The 18,451-nt window shown below is 38.4% G+C and overlaps 1 protein-coding gene across 4 annotated transcripts in view; it reads left to right on the forward strand.

Moving 5' to 3' along the window:
- ME2 (malic enzyme 2) overlaps positions 1-14,598 on the forward strand; it is a 47,934-nt gene extending 33,336 nt beyond the window's left edge. For all 4 annotated transcript variants that reach the window (XM_041739696.1, XM_041739697.1, XM_041739698.1 and 1 more), the window contains 4 exons: positions 1,739-1,841; positions 8,825-8,895; positions 9,579-9,677; positions 13,773-14,598. In XM_041739696.1, coding sequence (XP_041595630.1) covers positions 1,739-1,841; positions 8,825-8,895; positions 9,579-9,677; positions 13,773-13,940 — 441 coding nt within the window. In that variant the 3' untranslated portion in view covers positions 13,941-14,598. The remainder of the gene's footprint in view (positions 1-1,738; positions 1,842-8,824; positions 8,896-9,578; positions 9,678-13,772) is intronic.
- Positions 14,599-18,451: the final 3,853 nt, after the last annotated feature.

Consider the following 18,451-nt stretch of genomic DNA (forward strand, 5'->3'; position numbering starts at 1 on the left):
GTAGGCTGATTATGAAAGAAAAAAAAATAACCTGAAGAACTGCTGTAGAATCTTGCCATTCTAGAGAAGATGTCCAAGATCTTTCTAAATCTCCAAATCTACTGATACCATGAGAATGTAACATTTTTCCTATAAAGAGTTTATATTGTATAAACCACTTTATAAAGCTATTAAAATTAGTGGTATCACAAAAATAATCTGTTAATATGCGCATTATCATTGAAACATATGGCATTAGCCATGAGCTGACTTTAATCTTCGAAGAAACACAGTTTCATCACAAGTAGAGCTATACTTGGAACAGAGAGAGAATAAGCATGGCTATCTGGAGAAAATGATAAATCTGCCTGACATTATAGCTTCAGGATAGCCACCTGGGCTCACCACTAGCATAGTTGGACAGGTTCTACACTTTGTGTCATTTTGAAACTGCAAGTATGTCTTGTAAAAGTAATAATATACATCGTAGACCTCAGATGGTCCAAAGGGTCAAATTCTTGGTTAAATCCACTAATGCCAACGGTCCGGTCTACTTCAAAGAATAATCAACCTTGGTATAATGTACGTTTTTAGATCTAGAGAGAAGACAAAAGCATTGTCTTAGCACTTACTATTCTGTGTTTAGAATATTGCCAATGTTCAGTTGCCATGTCAGTTTGTCCATCCTACTGGGTGGAGATAATTCATTTTTCTATAAATCATCTCTTTCTTAATCCAGATACTCAAATATGACTTACTTTTGGGGTGCCTGGGTGGCTCAGTTGGTCAAGCGACTAACTCTTGATTTTGGCTCAGGTTATGACCTCGGGGTCGTGGGACAGAGCCCTGAGATGGGCTCTGTGCTTAGAGCACAGTCCACACGGAACACTCTCTCCCTTTCCCTCTGCCCCTCCCCTGTGCACAGAGAGGCTTTCTCTCAAATAAATAAATAATCTTCAAAAAACAGAAATAAAATATATGACTTACTCTAGTCCTACTTTAGCATAATAGACCATGGTCTTCGGAATAATTAAAAAAAAAATCTGGATTCAAGTTTAACTGCTACAATTGTAATGTGTGAATTTTACAAAGTATTTGGAAATCTAAGCAGTAGTTTTCTGATTCTTTTTTTAATATTTTATTTATTTATTCATGAGAGACACACAGAAAGCGAGGCAGAGACACAGGCAGAGGGAGAAGCAGGCTCCATGCAGGGAGCCCGATGTGGGACTCAATCCCGGGACTCCAGGATCACGCCCTGGGCTGAAGGCAGGCGCTAAACTGCTGAGCCACCCAGGGATCCCCTTTTTTTTATTTGTCTGTGAAATGAAGATGATAATCGCATAAGGCTTTTTATGCACACTAAACTGAGCTGACGCAGAGTACCTGGTACGGAGCCAAAAATAGCAGATGTACAGTCAGTGTTCAGTCTAATTGTTGATGTGCTCCCCTTCATTCACACATGATTTATATTATTTGGGATGTTATCTGTTGGCCCATTTATACTTTAAACTTTTCAAGGAAATAGAAACGTCAGGGTTTTTTAGTTTATTAATAGATAGTTTTCAACTTTATGTGAATGTATGCTATGCATAAAAATTCATTATGATAAGAATTTTAATGGAAAGATTAAGTTATGTAGTAAGTTATGCCTATTGACAAGTAATATATTGGTGTGATTTAGTACAGGATTTAATTTTGTTTTGATGCACATTAAGTCCAAGTAGTTACAAATTAAGATTATTTCATTTCTTAACAGGGAAGATGTTTGTTTGCCAGTGGCAGTCCATTTGAGCCAGTGAAACTCAGTGATGGGCAGCTCTTTACACCAGGCCAAGGAAACAATGTGTATATTTTTCCAGGTAAATGCCAGTATTACTTATGTTAAAAATTAATGGCTAATTATGTTAAAATACTTCACGAAATCATCAGGGAAATAGAAGTCACAACTACAATGAGATAATCCCTTACAGCTATCAGAACGGCTAAGATCAACAACACAAGAAACAGCAGGTGTTGGAGAGGATGTGGAGAAAGGGGAGCCCTCTCGCACTGCGGTGGGCAGGCGGGTGGGGATGCAAACTGGTGCAGCCACTGTGGACACAGTATGGAGGTTCCTCAAAAGGTTAAAAATAGGGCTACCTGTGATACAGCAATTGCGCTACTCGGTATTTACCCAAGGAATGCAAAATACTAATTCAAAGGGATACATGCTCCTGGTGTTCACAGCAGCATTGCCTACAGTAGCCAAGCTATGGAAACAGCCCAGTGTCCCCTGGGTACCTTCTTATTGTACTTTTCAGCTATAAACACTGTCGGTTGTTTGCTTTGAGTGTTTCTGACGGTTTACTACCATCATGACTGATACAGTTATCCTCCCTTATCTTTTTTTTTTTAAGATTTTTTAAAATTTATTTATTAATGAGAGACAGAGAGAGAGAGAGAGAGAGGCAGAGACACAGAGGGAGAAGCAGGCTCCATGCAGGGAGCCCAACATGGGACTCAGTCCCGGGTCTCCAGGATCACGCCCTGGGCCAAAGGCAGCGCTAAACTGCTGAGCCACCCAGGCTGCCCCCTACCTTAACCCTGATTCCAGCTATAGACCATGTATGTGCACTCCCCACTGTTAAATATAGTAGTGAACACCTACCTCCTAATACCTTGCTTCCTCTACCTCTCAGTTTGTGTTACTGTTTTTAGTTTTTCTAGTAGTTTATTTTTATATAACGTATCTAAAAAGCTTTCAGTAGCAACTAATGACAGTTTTTATTAGCTTCCTACTGTTGAAAGTCTCGTATTTAGGTTTATCTGCTCTTAATTCCATCCCTCAATTTTGGCTAATTAACATTTCTACATTGCACAGAGGTTTTTTAGACATGCACATTTTGTTGTTATTTTCTGTGCTTTGTCTACAGATTGATTCTCAAATTACATGATTATATATTATTTACGTCTAAACAAGAGTATAATTTTATAAATATAGTAGAATATGTAGTTCTAGATTACAAAATTTTTGAAACTCAAAGTAAAAATCTTTCAAGTATCAGGTATAGTGACTCTTTAATTTCCTGCTGACTTTCCTCACTTCTGGGTCCTACCCCACAGCAGACTTTTTTTTTTTTTTTTTTTTTTTTTAAGATTTATCTATTTATGAGAGAAAGAGAGCAAGAGCAAGTGCGGGGAGGGGCCGAGGGAGCAAATCCCAAGCCGACTCCCTGCTGCATGGGGACCCTGCTGCTCCGTCTCACAACCCGAGGTCATGACTTGAACTGGAACTTCTGGGCTTCCCTGACTGAGCCCCGCAGGCGCCCCCCTCAGCCGACTGACTCTCGTGTCCCAACTGCCGTTGTCTCTCTCACGTGCTATTTCTGTCCCGGTGCTATTCCCCTCCGTCTTGGTCTCATTTTTCTGAAGTACATCTTTTGAATAAATGTTTTTATTAAGCATGGAAGAAAACTTTCTGAATTTTTACTTATCTTAAAAATGTCTTTGTCTTCTCCTCACGTGGTAGTTTGGTTAGTTAGAGATGTGTACCTGGAAAGCCCATTCCCTCAGATCTTTGAATATATTTCTCCATTTTATGTTGCTGTAAGAAATCTGATGTCATTGAGATTCTCATTTCTTTATACATACTAGCTTTTTCTCCCTAAAAATACTTAAAATTTTCTCTTTATCTTCAGAGTTCTGAAAGGTTACTAGGATGCATCCAGATTTGGGCTTATTTTCATTTATTGTGCATATCCATGTAGGGCCAGTTCACTATATTTTCTTTTCCAAAGGATTTTTTAAATTCTTTTTTCTTTCTCATTTCTTTCCTTCCATTATTTCTTTTTTTTCTCTTATGGAACTTGTGTTAGACCATGATCAAATACCTCTATTGTAAATTTTATTTCACATTTCCGTGTCTGCCTTTTTAATTCTGTAACATGAAGGAGCTCTATGGCATTCATTCATTCATTCATCTGTTCTGGTTTTCAGCACTCTTATTGCTCATTTCAAAAGTCTTTTCTTATGGGGCATCTGGCTGACTCAGTCCATAGAACATGTAACTCTTGATCTCAGGGTCATGAGTTCAAGCCCCATGTTGGGCGTGGAGCCTACTTAAAACTGAAAATTTAAAACAACAGCAAAAAAAGTATTTTTTTATTATAAAAATTTCAAACACAAAAGCAGAGAGAAGAATGAAATCCCATGTTCAAGTCACCCACATTTCAGCAGTTACCAACATGTAACTATATTTTCTTACCCATTCTTTCCTCACTGGGTTATTTTAAAGCAAATCAGAGACATCATATAATTCCATTCGTAACTACTGCAGTATGTATCTCTGAACAAGTAATTTTTAAAATTAAACATAACTATAATACTGGTGTCATATATATGAAATTAACATTTGCTTAATATCCCATATCATTAGTTCAGTAGGTTCAAATATTTTTTATTCCTAATACCTTTATCTTATCCTAAAATCACTTTTTTTTATAGCCACTTTTTTTTTTTTTTTTTTTTTTAAGACTTCAGGATCCTTTTGAATTTCTTCTGAGAGCTAAGATTCTTTTAAATATTTCTTCCTTTGTGCTGTTCATTTTCTATAAATTTCTGGTGATCCTGGGACACCCGGGTGGCTCAGCAGTTTGGCGCCTGCCTTCGGGCTCAGGGCATGATCCCGGGGTCCTGGGATCAAGTCCCATGTCGGGCTCCCTGCACAGAGCCTGCTTCTCCCTCTGCCTGTGTCTCTGCCTCTCTGTGTGTCTCTCGTGAATAAATAAATAAAATCTTTAAAAAAAGTTTTTTCTGGTGATCCTTAGTTCATTCATTTTTGAGTAAAATAGGGAATCGACCTGAATTTCCTTTGTCTTTCTCCTTGTGGGCTTCTCCCTGATGAGTTGACTGTAGGTGCTAAGATTTCATGTCTTTTATGGTAGATTTTTAGTGGATGTAGGCTAGCATCAAGCAAGCATGCTATTACTGTTGTCAAAGAAGAAAAAAATAAACATTATAATAAAAAAAAAAGTAAAGAAGACTTTTAGCCTGTGAATATCCCAGTGCTTTTGTTACGAATTTTTCTCCCCGTAGCTATTTTATGTCTAGAAGTCTATGCTGCTCATCTCTTGAGACCTACTGTCTATTATAGAAACTTCCCCATCACCAGTGATCTCTTTCTAGAACTTGACAATGTTCAAAATCAATCTGTTCTACCCAGCAGTATTTCTGTGGCAGAAAAGCATAATAGCAAGGAAACGAATACCTATCCGCTGAATTTAACAATGTCATTTTCTGTGTCTTACTTGACTAATAAGGAATTTGGCAATTGATGATTTTTATACAATACTACAAAGTCCTAACTTTACTGTTAACCATTATCGGCACCATTATCTATAAATATAGATACATAAATGACTTGATGTAGAGGTAAAAGTGGACTGGAAAGCAGGAGGCCAAAACTCTGTTTATAAAAAAATGTAAGGCTCCTATGATGTTTGAATTACTTGGTCCAGCAATTTTAACTGGATAAAATAACAACAAAAATCAGACCTTGAAAGGGCCAAAGGCTAAAAAGATACTGACTAATGAAATACTCAAGAGTTCTGGCTCAAGGTTGGGGAGAGAACTAGAGCTCAGAAAACCAGCACGTGAAGTTTTGCACTGGAGGCGTTCTCTCGTCGGCAAGGAGTGGCTGCACAGCAAAGCGGTGCTTTTCATGGAGGGAGGGCAAGCATTAGAGTCTGGCATCTGCCAGGAATGGGGTTCTAGTGAACCACTGATGGGGCTGAAGTGCTAAAGGCTGTACCTTGGAATATGGGTATAGTTTGCACTATCACATGGTGACCTGGAAAGCCTCAGATCTTTGTCTTGGCCTACCAGCATCCACAGGGCCAGGCCAGAAGCAAATAGAAATGAAATCTTCTGTGGCACAAGGTAACACTATCCTTGTCTTCAGGTTACTTTCCCAAATTTTAAAATATACCCCCAGTTAAAAAATAAAAGATAAAGATGCACATAAAAGACAAGACAGTGCCAGAAACAACAAGAAAACTCTGGAATTCTAGATATCAAACAGGTATTATGAAATCAGTATGCCTATTGTGTTTATGGAGATAAAATCGAAGCTTGAAAAATTCAACCAAGTAACACTAAGTTCTAGAATTGAAAAACTAAAATAAATTCAAGAACTCAGTGAATGAGGCCCAGTGCAGATTAGACTGAAGAGAATGAAACTGTAAGATAGGTCAGAAGAAATGATCCAGAGACCAAAGCAAGAGAAAAATATAGGAAAGCAGATATATACCTTTAATTGATACACTGTGTGTAGTCCCAGAAGATAGCATGAGAATGAAGCAGAGGCAGTATTTGTACACTTCGTGGCTGAGAATTTCTTAGAACCTGATGATGATGTCAGTACACAATATTCAGAAGCTCAGTAAAACCCACGAGGGATAAATAAAAGAAGGCCGCATCCAGGAACATCGTTGTGAGACTCTAGCAAATAACAACAAAGAGAAAACTATGAATGCAGCCAAGGCAAAAAGATTTCCTTGAAAGGATCAAGTACAATAACTTATAAGTAGAGTGAAACTGTTATGAGGGTGGTGGAGGCATTGTCTGGTGGAAGGGCAAATTAGAGAGATTGCCATGGAATTTTCATAAGGGTGCTTGTTATAAATTTAGGATAACCACTGGAAGACCAGAAAAACTTCCTAACTATGGTAAGAGAATGTTAGGGGAAGAAAGGAAATGATTAAAAAAAAATCCAAAAGTCAAGAATGGAGAGGAAAAGAAAGAACATGGAAGAGATAAGACAAACCTAAGACCATAGATTTTGCTCCAAACATTTAAGCAACTATATAAACTGTAGATGGAACAGATGCTCTACTTTCTGAAATACATATATTATCTAGAGGCTAGATTGAAATAAGGAATCTATTACCCGATTTTCTTCTTGTCCATGATTAACTGGATAACTGTATTGCTTCGCTCTGGCTAAAGATTGAATAGTGCAAAACTGAGAATTTCTAGACCAGAGGACACTGGACACAGTTGAGGAAGGAGATGCCAGAAAGGAGGGTGATTAAAAGCCAAATCACCACAGTGATGCTCAGGTGGGCAAGCCCTATAATCGTGCTCATGGCTACCAGTGATCCTTCTAGTTCCTAACCCTTACATATGAGAAACACTTAAAAATTACTGGTCAGCTAAGGAAAGTCTCCTAACATGAACAATTTATTTCACAAAAGAGATGAAAATAGACAAGAAGTAAAAAGCTGCTTAGAAAGAAGCAGGGATTAGGTGGGGAGAAGGAAAGTTTAAAAACTATCAATATCCACATGAAGACAAAAATTTTGTTTAAAAAATTAGAGAACAAAAATGAGCTCTTGAAAATAAAAAGTTTGAGAACAGAAGGATTATTTTTTTAAAAGCTGAGGAAGTCACCTAGAAATCGAGCAAAGAATGAGGGCTGAAAAGCAGAAGAAAATGAGAAGGCTGGTCCAGGAAGTACAGTATCAGAAAACAGCCTTGTAGAGCGAGAGAACAGATGAGTGGAGGAAAGAAAATGACAAGTGATTTCGTGAACCTTTACCCAAACTGAAGGACCCAGGTTCCCGGGTAGGAAGGGCCTCCCCCTGAGTGCCAGACACGGTGTGGAAAAGTCCTGCACCTCAACGCACATGACTGGGAAACTGCGGAACATTCAGGAAGGATCCTGATACTTCCAGAGGTGCATCAAGAGGATAATCACCAGGAAGGGTCTAGAATCCAGCTGGCACTGATTGCTCACCAACAACACTGGCGGCCAGAAGGTATTGGAGGAGCGCCTCACGGCTCTAAAGGGAAATTATTTCCAAGCTAGAACTCTAAACCCAAACAAATGATCGAATAGGTGGAAAGTAATTTAAAAAAAAAAAAGGCAGTGGGGCAGGGGGAGGAGTGCCGGGGAGCATCCTCAGAAAACTGTAGGAAAACATGTCCTGCCCCAAATGGGGACTAACCAAACACTGGGAGGAAGTGGGATCTAGAAGTGAACTCCGAAGAAACCCAGGCAAGCTGCCTAAAGGGGAGAGATTGTCCAGGATGACCGCTCCGACCTGGGACAGTCTGGGACGGAGCGTGGCCACCACAGAGCGGCACGGACGTCTCTTCTGGAGGATGAAGGAGGCGCGTGCGGGATGTGCCGGAGATGCTGGATGAGCTGGCGTGAGCTAATTTCAAGGGCTGAAAAACTAAAATGAGATCAGGGAAACCCAAGTCACGCAGAAGAGAAGAGATGCCCGCAACCCGGCGTTGGCAACAGCCGCGCTCTGAGTAGCCTTCAGAGGAAGCTGGGTGGCGGTGCTCTGTGTAGACGAGGGGGGAGGCCTGGGGGGAGGCGGGAAGCGTGGACCAGAGCCACGCACTTCCTCCTGCAGGAAGGAGCCGTTGGCTTCTGAGACTCGGAAGTCAGTCGGGAGAACCGTGTGCAAGCCGGTCCACTGTGGGAGAGAGGAACACAAAAATGAGCAAGACTGGAAGGATTAGGGGTGGGCCCGGAGTTGATGTTTCTTGTAACAAGTATTGATGAAGTGTATGCACTTGTAATTTTGCTAATTATAAAAACTAAATTGAGAAAAGCCGTTTGATATCTCTGTCTAGCAGATAAGTGTCGTAACAGTTAAAAGACGTTATTTGATTTTAACAAAGTAAATTGTTTGATTTTAACTCTCTGATTTCTGTTGTGTCTTGGCTGCTTGGGTGGGGGGAGCTGTCGGGGTAGTGGTTCCCATTAACTGGCTATAAGTCTGGGTATTTATTCGGTTCCTTTCACAATTTGAAAAAAAAGACCTCACTAAACATTTAAAATGTTTTCTAGGCGTGGCTTTAGCTGTTATTCTCTGTAACACCCGGCATATTAGTGACCATGTTTTCCTAGAAGCTGCAAAGGTAAGTGTTTTAAATCTTTTTCGACTCTTTTATAAAGGATGGATTATAAAGATGAATAGATCTTAGTTAAAAGCAGAGAGAGAAAATGGATTAGATCTGCCTTATGAATGGAAAGGAAGCTATTCATCTCTGGCTTTTCTGATTTGACCGTCTACTTTTGCATAAGATTAATTTTCATCATGATTTTTCAAATTTTGATTGTAAGCTGTGAATCCTTTCATATGTATAACACCTACCGTACCTGTTATATATGTGTCTGAAGGTAACGTATCATGACAGCATAGACCAAAGGTGACACCTTCATTTTTTTAATAGACACAAACTGGTTTATTTGCAGTGTACTGGCCTATTGCAGTGCAGGACTACAGTGTGAGTTTTGAAGAACTCACATTTTTTAATAACAGATTTTAATGTCTATTTTCATAGTAGCTGATGTAATTATTCCAAACTTTGTATGTATTAAGTAGAATATGTCAATAAACTTTTCAATCCAGTTGTTTATTGTTTAGCAGTGAACAGTTTTAATTTCTGCAGCACTTTAAGTATATATATTCCTGCTAAAAATAAGAAGAATTATGTTACTCGTATTATTTTCTGCTCCCCAAACCACTTTTCCATCTTATTATGTCCTTATTCTGTGTTATTTAGACAAGGTAAAAATAAAATGCTGTTTTTCTCTTCAGGCACTGGCAAATCAATTGACAGATAAAGAGCTAGCTCAAGGGAGACTTTACCCACCACTTGCTGATATTCAGGAAGTTTCTATTAACATTGCTATTAAAGTAAGTATAATTTATACCTGTTCACAAAGATTTTAATAATGTTTTCTTAAGCAAGTAGCATAAGTTTACTAGAGAAAAGTTTGAAACATTTCAAGGATACAAAGAAGAAATTTTAGATCACTCATTTTCTAAATACCAGAATATAACCCACATTATTTTTTTAAAAGATCTATTTATTTGAGAGCGAGAGAGAGTGGGAGGTGGGGCAGAGGGAAAGGGAGGGAGAATTCTCAAGCCCGTGCGTCACGGAGCGTGGAGTCTGACGCGGGCTCCATCTCAGGACCCCAAGGTTATGACCTGAGCCAAAGTCACGAGCCGGGCGCTTAACCGACTGAGCCACCCAGGTGCCCCATAACCCACATTATTATTTGGGATTTGTTGCCTTCTAGTCCTTTTCCTTCCCCAATGCATGCATACGTCTGCAGCACCTGCAGCCACCGGTGCCTATCTTTAGGATGGTTTCTCCCTGCTCTTTCTCCACTGAGTACACTGTAAGCCTTTCCCTGGGTAAATAAATAGCAGTTCTCCCGTATGATCATTAATGCAGCATAATCTTCTCTTTGTTAGGCATCATAATTCGTTTAACCATTTCTGTATTTTTGGACTTTAAGCATATTTTGTTGTTGTTAGAAATAATATTGTAGTAAACATCCTTATTTAAGTCTTTGTGTACATTTATGATTGTTTTTTCTTAAGATAAATGTCTAATCAAAAGAACAAAAAGTATTAACGTGCCGAGGCTTCTGATACAGATTACCATCATATTTCTTAAGGAAAAAAGTATCGATTTATATTGCAGTATCAGTGATGCCGATACTGAGCGTTATTGTTTAAATCTTACATATTTAGTGAGTGGAGGATTATGTCTTCATTTTTATCTAAAGCATTTATTAGTGAGATTGAGTTTTTTGCTTAATTAAACAATTATAAAAAATAAAATAGGGAACCCAGGTGGCTCAGTCAGTTGGGTGTCTGCCTTTGGGTCAGGTCATGATCTCAGGGTCCTGGGATCAAGCTCCGCATCAGTTTCCCTGCTCAGTGGAGAATTGGCTTCTCCCCCGCTCTGCCCCCCACCCCCTCGTGCTTTTCTCTCTCTCACCAATAAATAAGTCTTTTTTAAAAATCAAATTAAAAAAATAATCATATTCTGTGAACTGCCTGTTCATGACCTTTGCTTGTTTTTATATTGGTTGTTTTCTTTCTAATGTTGGCTTAAAAAAGCCCTTTATATTTTGAGCATCATGATTTCTATTTGCTGTAGTGCAGGTGTTTATGCATTTGCCATTTATTTTGACTTGTGGAAATTTAACACTGTGGAATGTCACGTTTCAAGAGCTTTTTTTATGGAATAATCTCTTTACTCTATGGCTTGTTTCCTCACCTTTTATGAATGTTAATGCCTTCTCCCACTCCAAAAATCATATAAATATCTACCTTTGTTTTTTAATAACATAAAACCTTTTAATCCCTAAGGTTTTGGGATCCCTGGGTGGCGCAGCGGTTTGGCGCCTGCCTTTGGCCCAGGGCACGATCCTGGAGACCCGGGATCGAATCCCACGTCGGGCTCCCAGTGCATGGAGCCTGCTTCTCCCTCTGCCTGTGTCTCTGCCTCTCTCTCTCTCTCTGTGACTATCATAAATAAATACAAATTTAAAAAAAAAAATCCCTAAGGTTTTTTTAGAATAAGATGTGTGAGGCCGAGAAACATTGTTTTCTGAATAGTTAACCAGTTGCCCCAGCACCAATTGATTGAGAATGCTCCTTTTACTAACATAAAGTCCTCAAATCTGTCACTGAGAGTCTGTTCCTAACCATATTGGCCTATTATTAGGCACCATTAAAAATATTGTGGTATGTAGGGCACCTGGCTAGCCCAGTCAGTGGAGCATGTGACTCAACCTAAGGATTGTGAGTTGGGTATAGAGATTACTTAAAAATAAAATCTTAAAAAAATAATTATTACTGTGGTATGTATAATGTGTATTATTAGATACTATATCCTTCTCATCAATATAGTTTTCAGTATTATCTGTTTAAACTGCATTCTTTTGGATGAATTTTTTTTACCAGTTTTTTTAATTTAAAAAAAAACCCTGCGTCTGTGTAGAAAACCATCAAACTTACAAATTAAATCAGTGAAATTGAGTCTTTGGTACTGGCTCTTCCCTCCCCATCGGTACCTCTTCCCACTCAGCACAGTCTGTTTCTTCTTTTTAAGTCTTTCAATATAATTTTGTTGTTTTCCTCTCTAAATGTAGTATGTTGCTTAATGCTTATTTTCCTAGAATTTAAAATGTTTTGTTCTTTATAATAAATGAAGATTTTTCTCCTCATACTTATTTCTTTGCTAGTTATGGCATATAGGGAAGGTATTAATTTTTATGAATTTACTTGATAAGTAGCTCAACTAATGGAGCAATCTTAACTCTCTTAATAGTTTCTTAATGAACTGTTTTGGAATTTTGAGTTTTGAATCATTTGCGAGTGAGTTGTTTCTTCATTTACTATGTATTCCTTTTTTTCTCCCATAAGAGCAGTTTTAAGCAACTTAGTTGATCAGAGGGCATCCTTGTATTTTAATACTAAATATGATACTAGCTTTTGGTTGAAATAAATATTCTTTTATCTTTTTAAGAAGTAATCTTAATCCCTAATTTACTAAGATTTTCTTGAACACCAGGATTAAGTGTAGAATTTATCAACCACATTTTCTTTTTTTTTAATCAACCACATTTTCAACTGTATATTGATGATCATAAAATTTTTACCCCTTTGACAATAACAATAACAATAAATGTTATTGTTGCATTATTTTAATACTTGTAAACTAAACAAAGATTAGGAGTAAGATATGATATGTTTAAGAAATAACAGCCAGGGGTGCCTGAGTCCTCAGTCAGTTGAACGTCTGGCTCTTAATTTCAGCTTAGGTCGTAAGATCAAGCCCTGCATTAGGCACAGACTCAGCAGGGAGTCTGCTTGAGATGATCGCCCTCTCCCTCTGCCTCCACTTGTGCTTGCGTGCTTTCTCTCTCTCAAATAAATAATATTTTTTTAAAAAATGGAAAAGAAAAGAAAGAATAACAGCCAACCCAGGGGCACCTGGCTGGCTCAATCAATGGAGTATGTGACTCTTGATCTTGGGGTTGTGAATTCGAGCCCCACATTGGGTAGAAAGATGACTTTAAAATAAAATCTTTAAATAACAGCCAGTTCAGTTGAACTGGAATCTAAAGTATAGGTGGGCAAATGGCATAAGACAGGATTTGAAAGTTTTCTTAAGGCCACATTGTACAGATGGACAAATGTCAGGCTAAGGAGTCTGAATGAATACCTTATTGTTGCAAAATAGCTGAGGATTTTAGAGCCCAGAAGTAGGACGAATAGAGCTCAGCTTTAGAATTTATAGAATGATATTACATGTGGGACAGATTTTGGACCGTATCAGCCAGTTAAGAGATTACCAGTGTGTCCAGGTAAGAGGTCATATGAAATAGAAGGAGATACCTGTGCTTAGGGGTTGGTACTGGAGTGTAGCCCCAGGGTCACGTCTCCCCTCCCTTCTGCAGGGTAGAGAATTTGCTCCTTCATTGGCTTAAGGCTTTCCTTTTAAGACCGAGGGTTCAGGAGACTAGGAGTGCTTTGTTTTCTGTCCCCTACCCCATCCCACAGCCAGTGAGCTTCTCCGGCCTCATGCTTTGCCCCAGCTTTTTCTGTGGGTACAAATATGTTTCTTAGAATAGGCTAGAAAATAATTGAAACACATTTTCATCACAAAATATAGTAAGGTTGAGTCCCTAGGACAAAAAGTCATTTTTAATTGCTTGTTGGATTGAAGTATTAAGGGGGAATGCCAGTAATGGGGGGAATGACTTGAAAACACGTCAAATTTATGGTGAGATTACAGATGATTTTTATTTCATCTTTCAAGCCCTTAGTAGTTTGCAAATGTTTTGAAATGAGTCGAAGTAATGTTACTTATTTTGAAAAAAGAAAAATGTCATTCTTCTAAATTCATTTTTCTGTGTTTTAACAGTACTTTCCCCCCTCAGGTTAATACTCAGAGCCTGCACAGTAATCTTACCTATTTTTCAGGTCACAGAGTACCTGTATGCTAACAAAATGGCTTTCCGGTACCCGGAACCTGAGGACAAGGCCAAATACATTAGAGAAAGAATATGGCGAAGTGAATACGATTCCCTGCTGCCGGATGTGTATGACTGGCCCGAGTCTGCGTTAAGTCCTCCCCTGATAACCGAATAGAAGCACGTCCACTGAAAAATACTTTCCAGGCTTCAGGGAACCCTTTTTTTTTTTTCCAAACAAAAAGAGATAATGTTCTCGAATTGATGGTTTTTTCCTGTGTACTCCCGCGCTGCTTTGCTTGATTTTTTTTTTCATGATGTATTGGCCACGTTGTTAATCCCCACCAGAATCTGCAATCAAATAACCGTATTGCTTTCATTCTGATTTATAGCTCAGACCACATCAAAGAGATGTTACAAATGTATTTGTAAATGTCTTCACTTGTGCTTCTGTTCATGCTTGCCAAAGTATTTGCTACTTACTATTATTAGTAATAATCTTCTCTCCCCAGCTCTTTGAGGGCTACTAAAATAGAAATTTACTTCTGTGGATATGAGTATAGAATTTTAAGCCAAATTTAAAAGTTCTTTTATTTCTGCCTCATTTTATTTTCATGCTCTGAAATTCCTTTCCTGTTGATAAATCTAAAGAAATGTGGAAAAATCTACCCTATTACTTATTTTCTGGACCTAAATTGAGGCTTAACTACAACACCATGAGAGAAAAATGGGAAGTACTGCTGGCTTTAGATAAATAAAGTGGTCATTATTTTCAACAGTGTATAAAAATCATAGTGTAACTTTTTTATTTAATAAAGATATTATCTTAAATTTAATTGCAAATTAATGCGATTTTATTGCCCAACTAGAAATTTAGGTTTGCTTATTATGAAAAGCACCTATTTTCATTTTCTTTATTTCTAGATATTTCAAAGGAGGGGATATAATGCATAAATTATAACTGACATCATGTGACTTTTAACAAATTAGTCATATTTCACATCCAAATGAAGCATTTTTAACTGGAGAGGCTATACCCCCTATTCCAGTAGTGCTGCTCTTTATTATTGAGATAATTTTCAAATGTCTGTATGATATATTCTTTGAATACCATTAGTGACAGCTCTTTCCACCAAAGATGGATTTACTTTTTTGAAGCCACCAAAATTAATTTAGAGCTAAGTGGGGATGAATAAGGTAGGTGTTCAGACCAGAAAATACCATTTTTAATCCCAGTAAAATGGGTAACAGTTGGCTAGTGAGGCCAGTTTTCTTATGTGGCTTGTGTATGGGAGAGTTCTTTTTTTTTTTTTAATTTAAAGATTTTATTTATTTATTCAGAGAGAGAGAGATGCAGAGACACAAAGGCAGAGGGAGAAGCAGGCTCCATGCGGGGAGCCCGACGTGGGACTCGATCCTGGGTCTCCAGGATCATGCCCTGGGCTTGAAGGCAGAGCTAAACTGCCGAGCCACCCGGGCTGCCCGTATGGGAGAGTTCTAAAGGAAAACCCAAAGCATTTGGAGAGTTAGTGATATTACTTTATATATGCCTACCATAGTTGCTTTGAAGGAACAAAAACTTATATTTTAAGTGCTCTAGAAAATTAAGTGCAGAAAGTTATTCATAGCTACATGTAGGGGTGCACATTACTTGTTATTTCTCTCCATAGTCCTTGATACATTAGATGCAATACTCTGTAGGGAAAAGGGGCATCATTTTTGTGTTTGTCCTTCTGTGTGTAGGTAGAGACTGATTCATACTAATATTAAATGTAATTCGACATTTTACGAATGCTTGAAATGGCACTGCCATTTGGAATATTTTAAGACGCAGTTGATTAATCCATTTAACAGATGAATCAAGTCAGAAGTCTGTTATATAAATATGAGATAATCAGGTCACTATTTGTTTCTTTTTAATTAAAAATGAAAAGTTTGTGTTTTCAGTTACCTTTGTCAAAACAAAATCATTCTCAAAAATACTCTCTTGATTTTAGTTTAACATTACAAGTATAATAATTACAAATCCTGTTTTGCTTAGTGCTTATTGAAGGTAGGACCATATGCTGAATTCAAGTAATTTTACTAAGATGATTGCTTAGTAAATATGTCTAGTACAGTCTTTATGGAAATTGTATTTTGAGGAAAATAGGCCAACTGGCATATAGCCTACATATTTAAGTATGACAGAAATGATAGATATAAAACCAGTAATATACTGGTTGGTAAATAACACATGAGAATAGGTGGCCTTTAATAAATGTACATTATATATATTCTAATATATGTTTATTGTCTATCACATATGTGTAAATATATCTTATTTCTCCATATCAATTTGTATTCACTAAAAGCCACCTATTCTCATGTGTTATTTACTAACCAGTGTTTTACCAACCAAGTAACAATTACTGGATGTAAGGTGAAGAAAAAAATGTAAGAATGCAGGCAGGAGCTGCCAGCACCAGCTAGCACCAGGGGCCTGGTGGCACTATGCCGTCAAGACGGGAAGGAACAAACATTCAGAGCTCTGGAAACTTTTACCAAGCAATAAGGTAATTATTTTTTAAAAAAGCAATGGAGAGCCATTTTCAATCTTTTGAATAGAGAAGACCTTATGTAAGGTTAGTCTCAGAAATGACCTAGGAGAGCAAAGTGAGCACATGTGTTCTGATCTGGCACCAGTAGCCATGGGGTGAAAGAGCCTGGGTAAGTAATAGGGGGAAGGTTTACTGACTGTGATGGAAACCGTGTTAAAGATTTTGGTTAAAATCATTTTTTTTAAAGATTTTGTTTATTCACGAGAGACAGAGAGGCAGAGACCCAGGCAGAGGGAGAAGCAGGCTCCATGCAGGGAGCCCGACGTGGGACTAGATCCCGGGCCTCCAGGATCACGCCCTGGGCTAAAGGCGGCGCTAAACTGCCGAGCCACCCAGGGATCCCCTGCCCTGTTAGAATCATTTGAAAGCATGGTTTCTTAACCAGGAAGATGCTTCAGAGTCACCCTGTAGCCTCTTTAACCTGCATATGCCTCCTCCTCCTGCCAGGCCACCTGGACCACCGGGGCGGAGCCGTGGCAGGTGTGGGGAGTCCCTGCAGGGCCCCGGGGGATCTTAGGCACACCTGCCTCCAGGGAACACGCGAGTCCTCTGCGGAGCTCACAGGCTCCTCCTGGCGAGGCAGTGGGTCTGGGGTGGGCCCGATTGTCTGTTCTGACCCGGGGCGCCCAGGCCGCCACTCCAGCGAAGGCCCGGGTGCATGCTCCAGAGCACGGGTGTGGTGAGCAGGCTGCTCCGTGCTCATCCGGCGCATACCCCATATGAAGTGATATCTGAGATTGTGTTCTTGCATGGAATTGGCTCCGCCTATTTTTGTTATGTATAGTTTTTATGGAGTGTCGATAAGGACAAAAACACAGAACTTTAAAACATTTCTCTGAAAATACATAACTAGAATACTGTTCAGTTCTCTGTGCACTTATTAAGTAAAACCTAGCAACCAGTTTTCATTTTTGAAAAGATTAGCCATCAAATGGATAATTGTTTCTTCTCTATTGGTTGTCTTTTAATATGACTCACCCTATCCTTTTTTTTTTTCTTTCTCTAAATTACCAGCTTCTGGAGACATAAGATCCTACATTCTGCTTTGCAAAGGAGTTGCTAATGAATTAAGATCAAAGCATAATTATTAAGGGTGTGGAACGTTATTTACTGCTTTCAGATAACTGAGAAAGCCCAAAGGGGTGGTAGGCAAGTGGGAAAGCCTGGCCTTCATCCAAATGTTCTGTAGCTTTTTCCCCCCAAGCCCACTCAGTATCCCTAAAAGAGGCTTCATATACTCTTGAACAGTCCCAGGGTTCTGTTGGATTCACCAAAACCGAATCAGCTCTGCTGAGCATAAATAACACTTAAGAACATCCATGTAAATCTTAAAGCTCTCTACTGGGATTCCACTTAAAGGGACTCTCATAAACAATATAATAGCACCAATATCGTATTTCCATTCAAAATAAGACCGCACGTTTTCAGGTGCAGGCACATTGCTGACTTTATAGAAAACAGATACGTTATCTACTTTGATTCTCAATTGATGTGCGATTTGCACTTGGATGTGCATCTAAATGTTAAAATGAAATAAATCCTCTACAGCAAAGCTATAAATAACATTTAAAATTTAAAATATTCAGGATAATTTGTAGACAGTTTGCCCCTCATCTGAAATGAGGATGTTTTAATGTTAGCAGACAGAAAGCTCAGGCTTTGTTTCAAATTTTGATAGATTAAACTGGGCCTAATTAGGACATGATTCTTACTTATTGCATAATTATTGCCAGGAGTTTCTCAGGTGAATTAGTGATTAGATTTTAAAATAATTATTTTCCTTTCTTAGATAAGGAAAATTGTGTCTCTCAAAGAGAAAACTAACATGATATGATATGTGATATGGAAATACGTTCATACTCTGTTCACATAAAATACACAAATTAAGTCAGATGACTTTTAGATGCTTTGTATATTTAGTAACAGGTTTTTACCAATAAACACTTTTTTGTATGGCTATTTAATCTTGCTTTTTCCAGATAAAAACTTATTTGCCACTTCTATCTTTGGGAAGTTATCCCTACATTTGGAATACTTTTTAAAATTTTATGACTAAGGGAAAATTTGTGGGTATTTCTTCCCCAGTTCT

The sequence above is a fragment of the Vulpes lagopus genome, chromosome 24 (genome assembly GCF_018345385.1).
Source record: "Vulpes lagopus strain Blue_001 chromosome 24, ASM1834538v1, whole genome shotgun sequence".
Classification (NCBI taxonomy): domain Eukaryota; kingdom Metazoa; phylum Chordata; class Mammalia; order Carnivora; family Canidae; genus Vulpes; species Vulpes lagopus.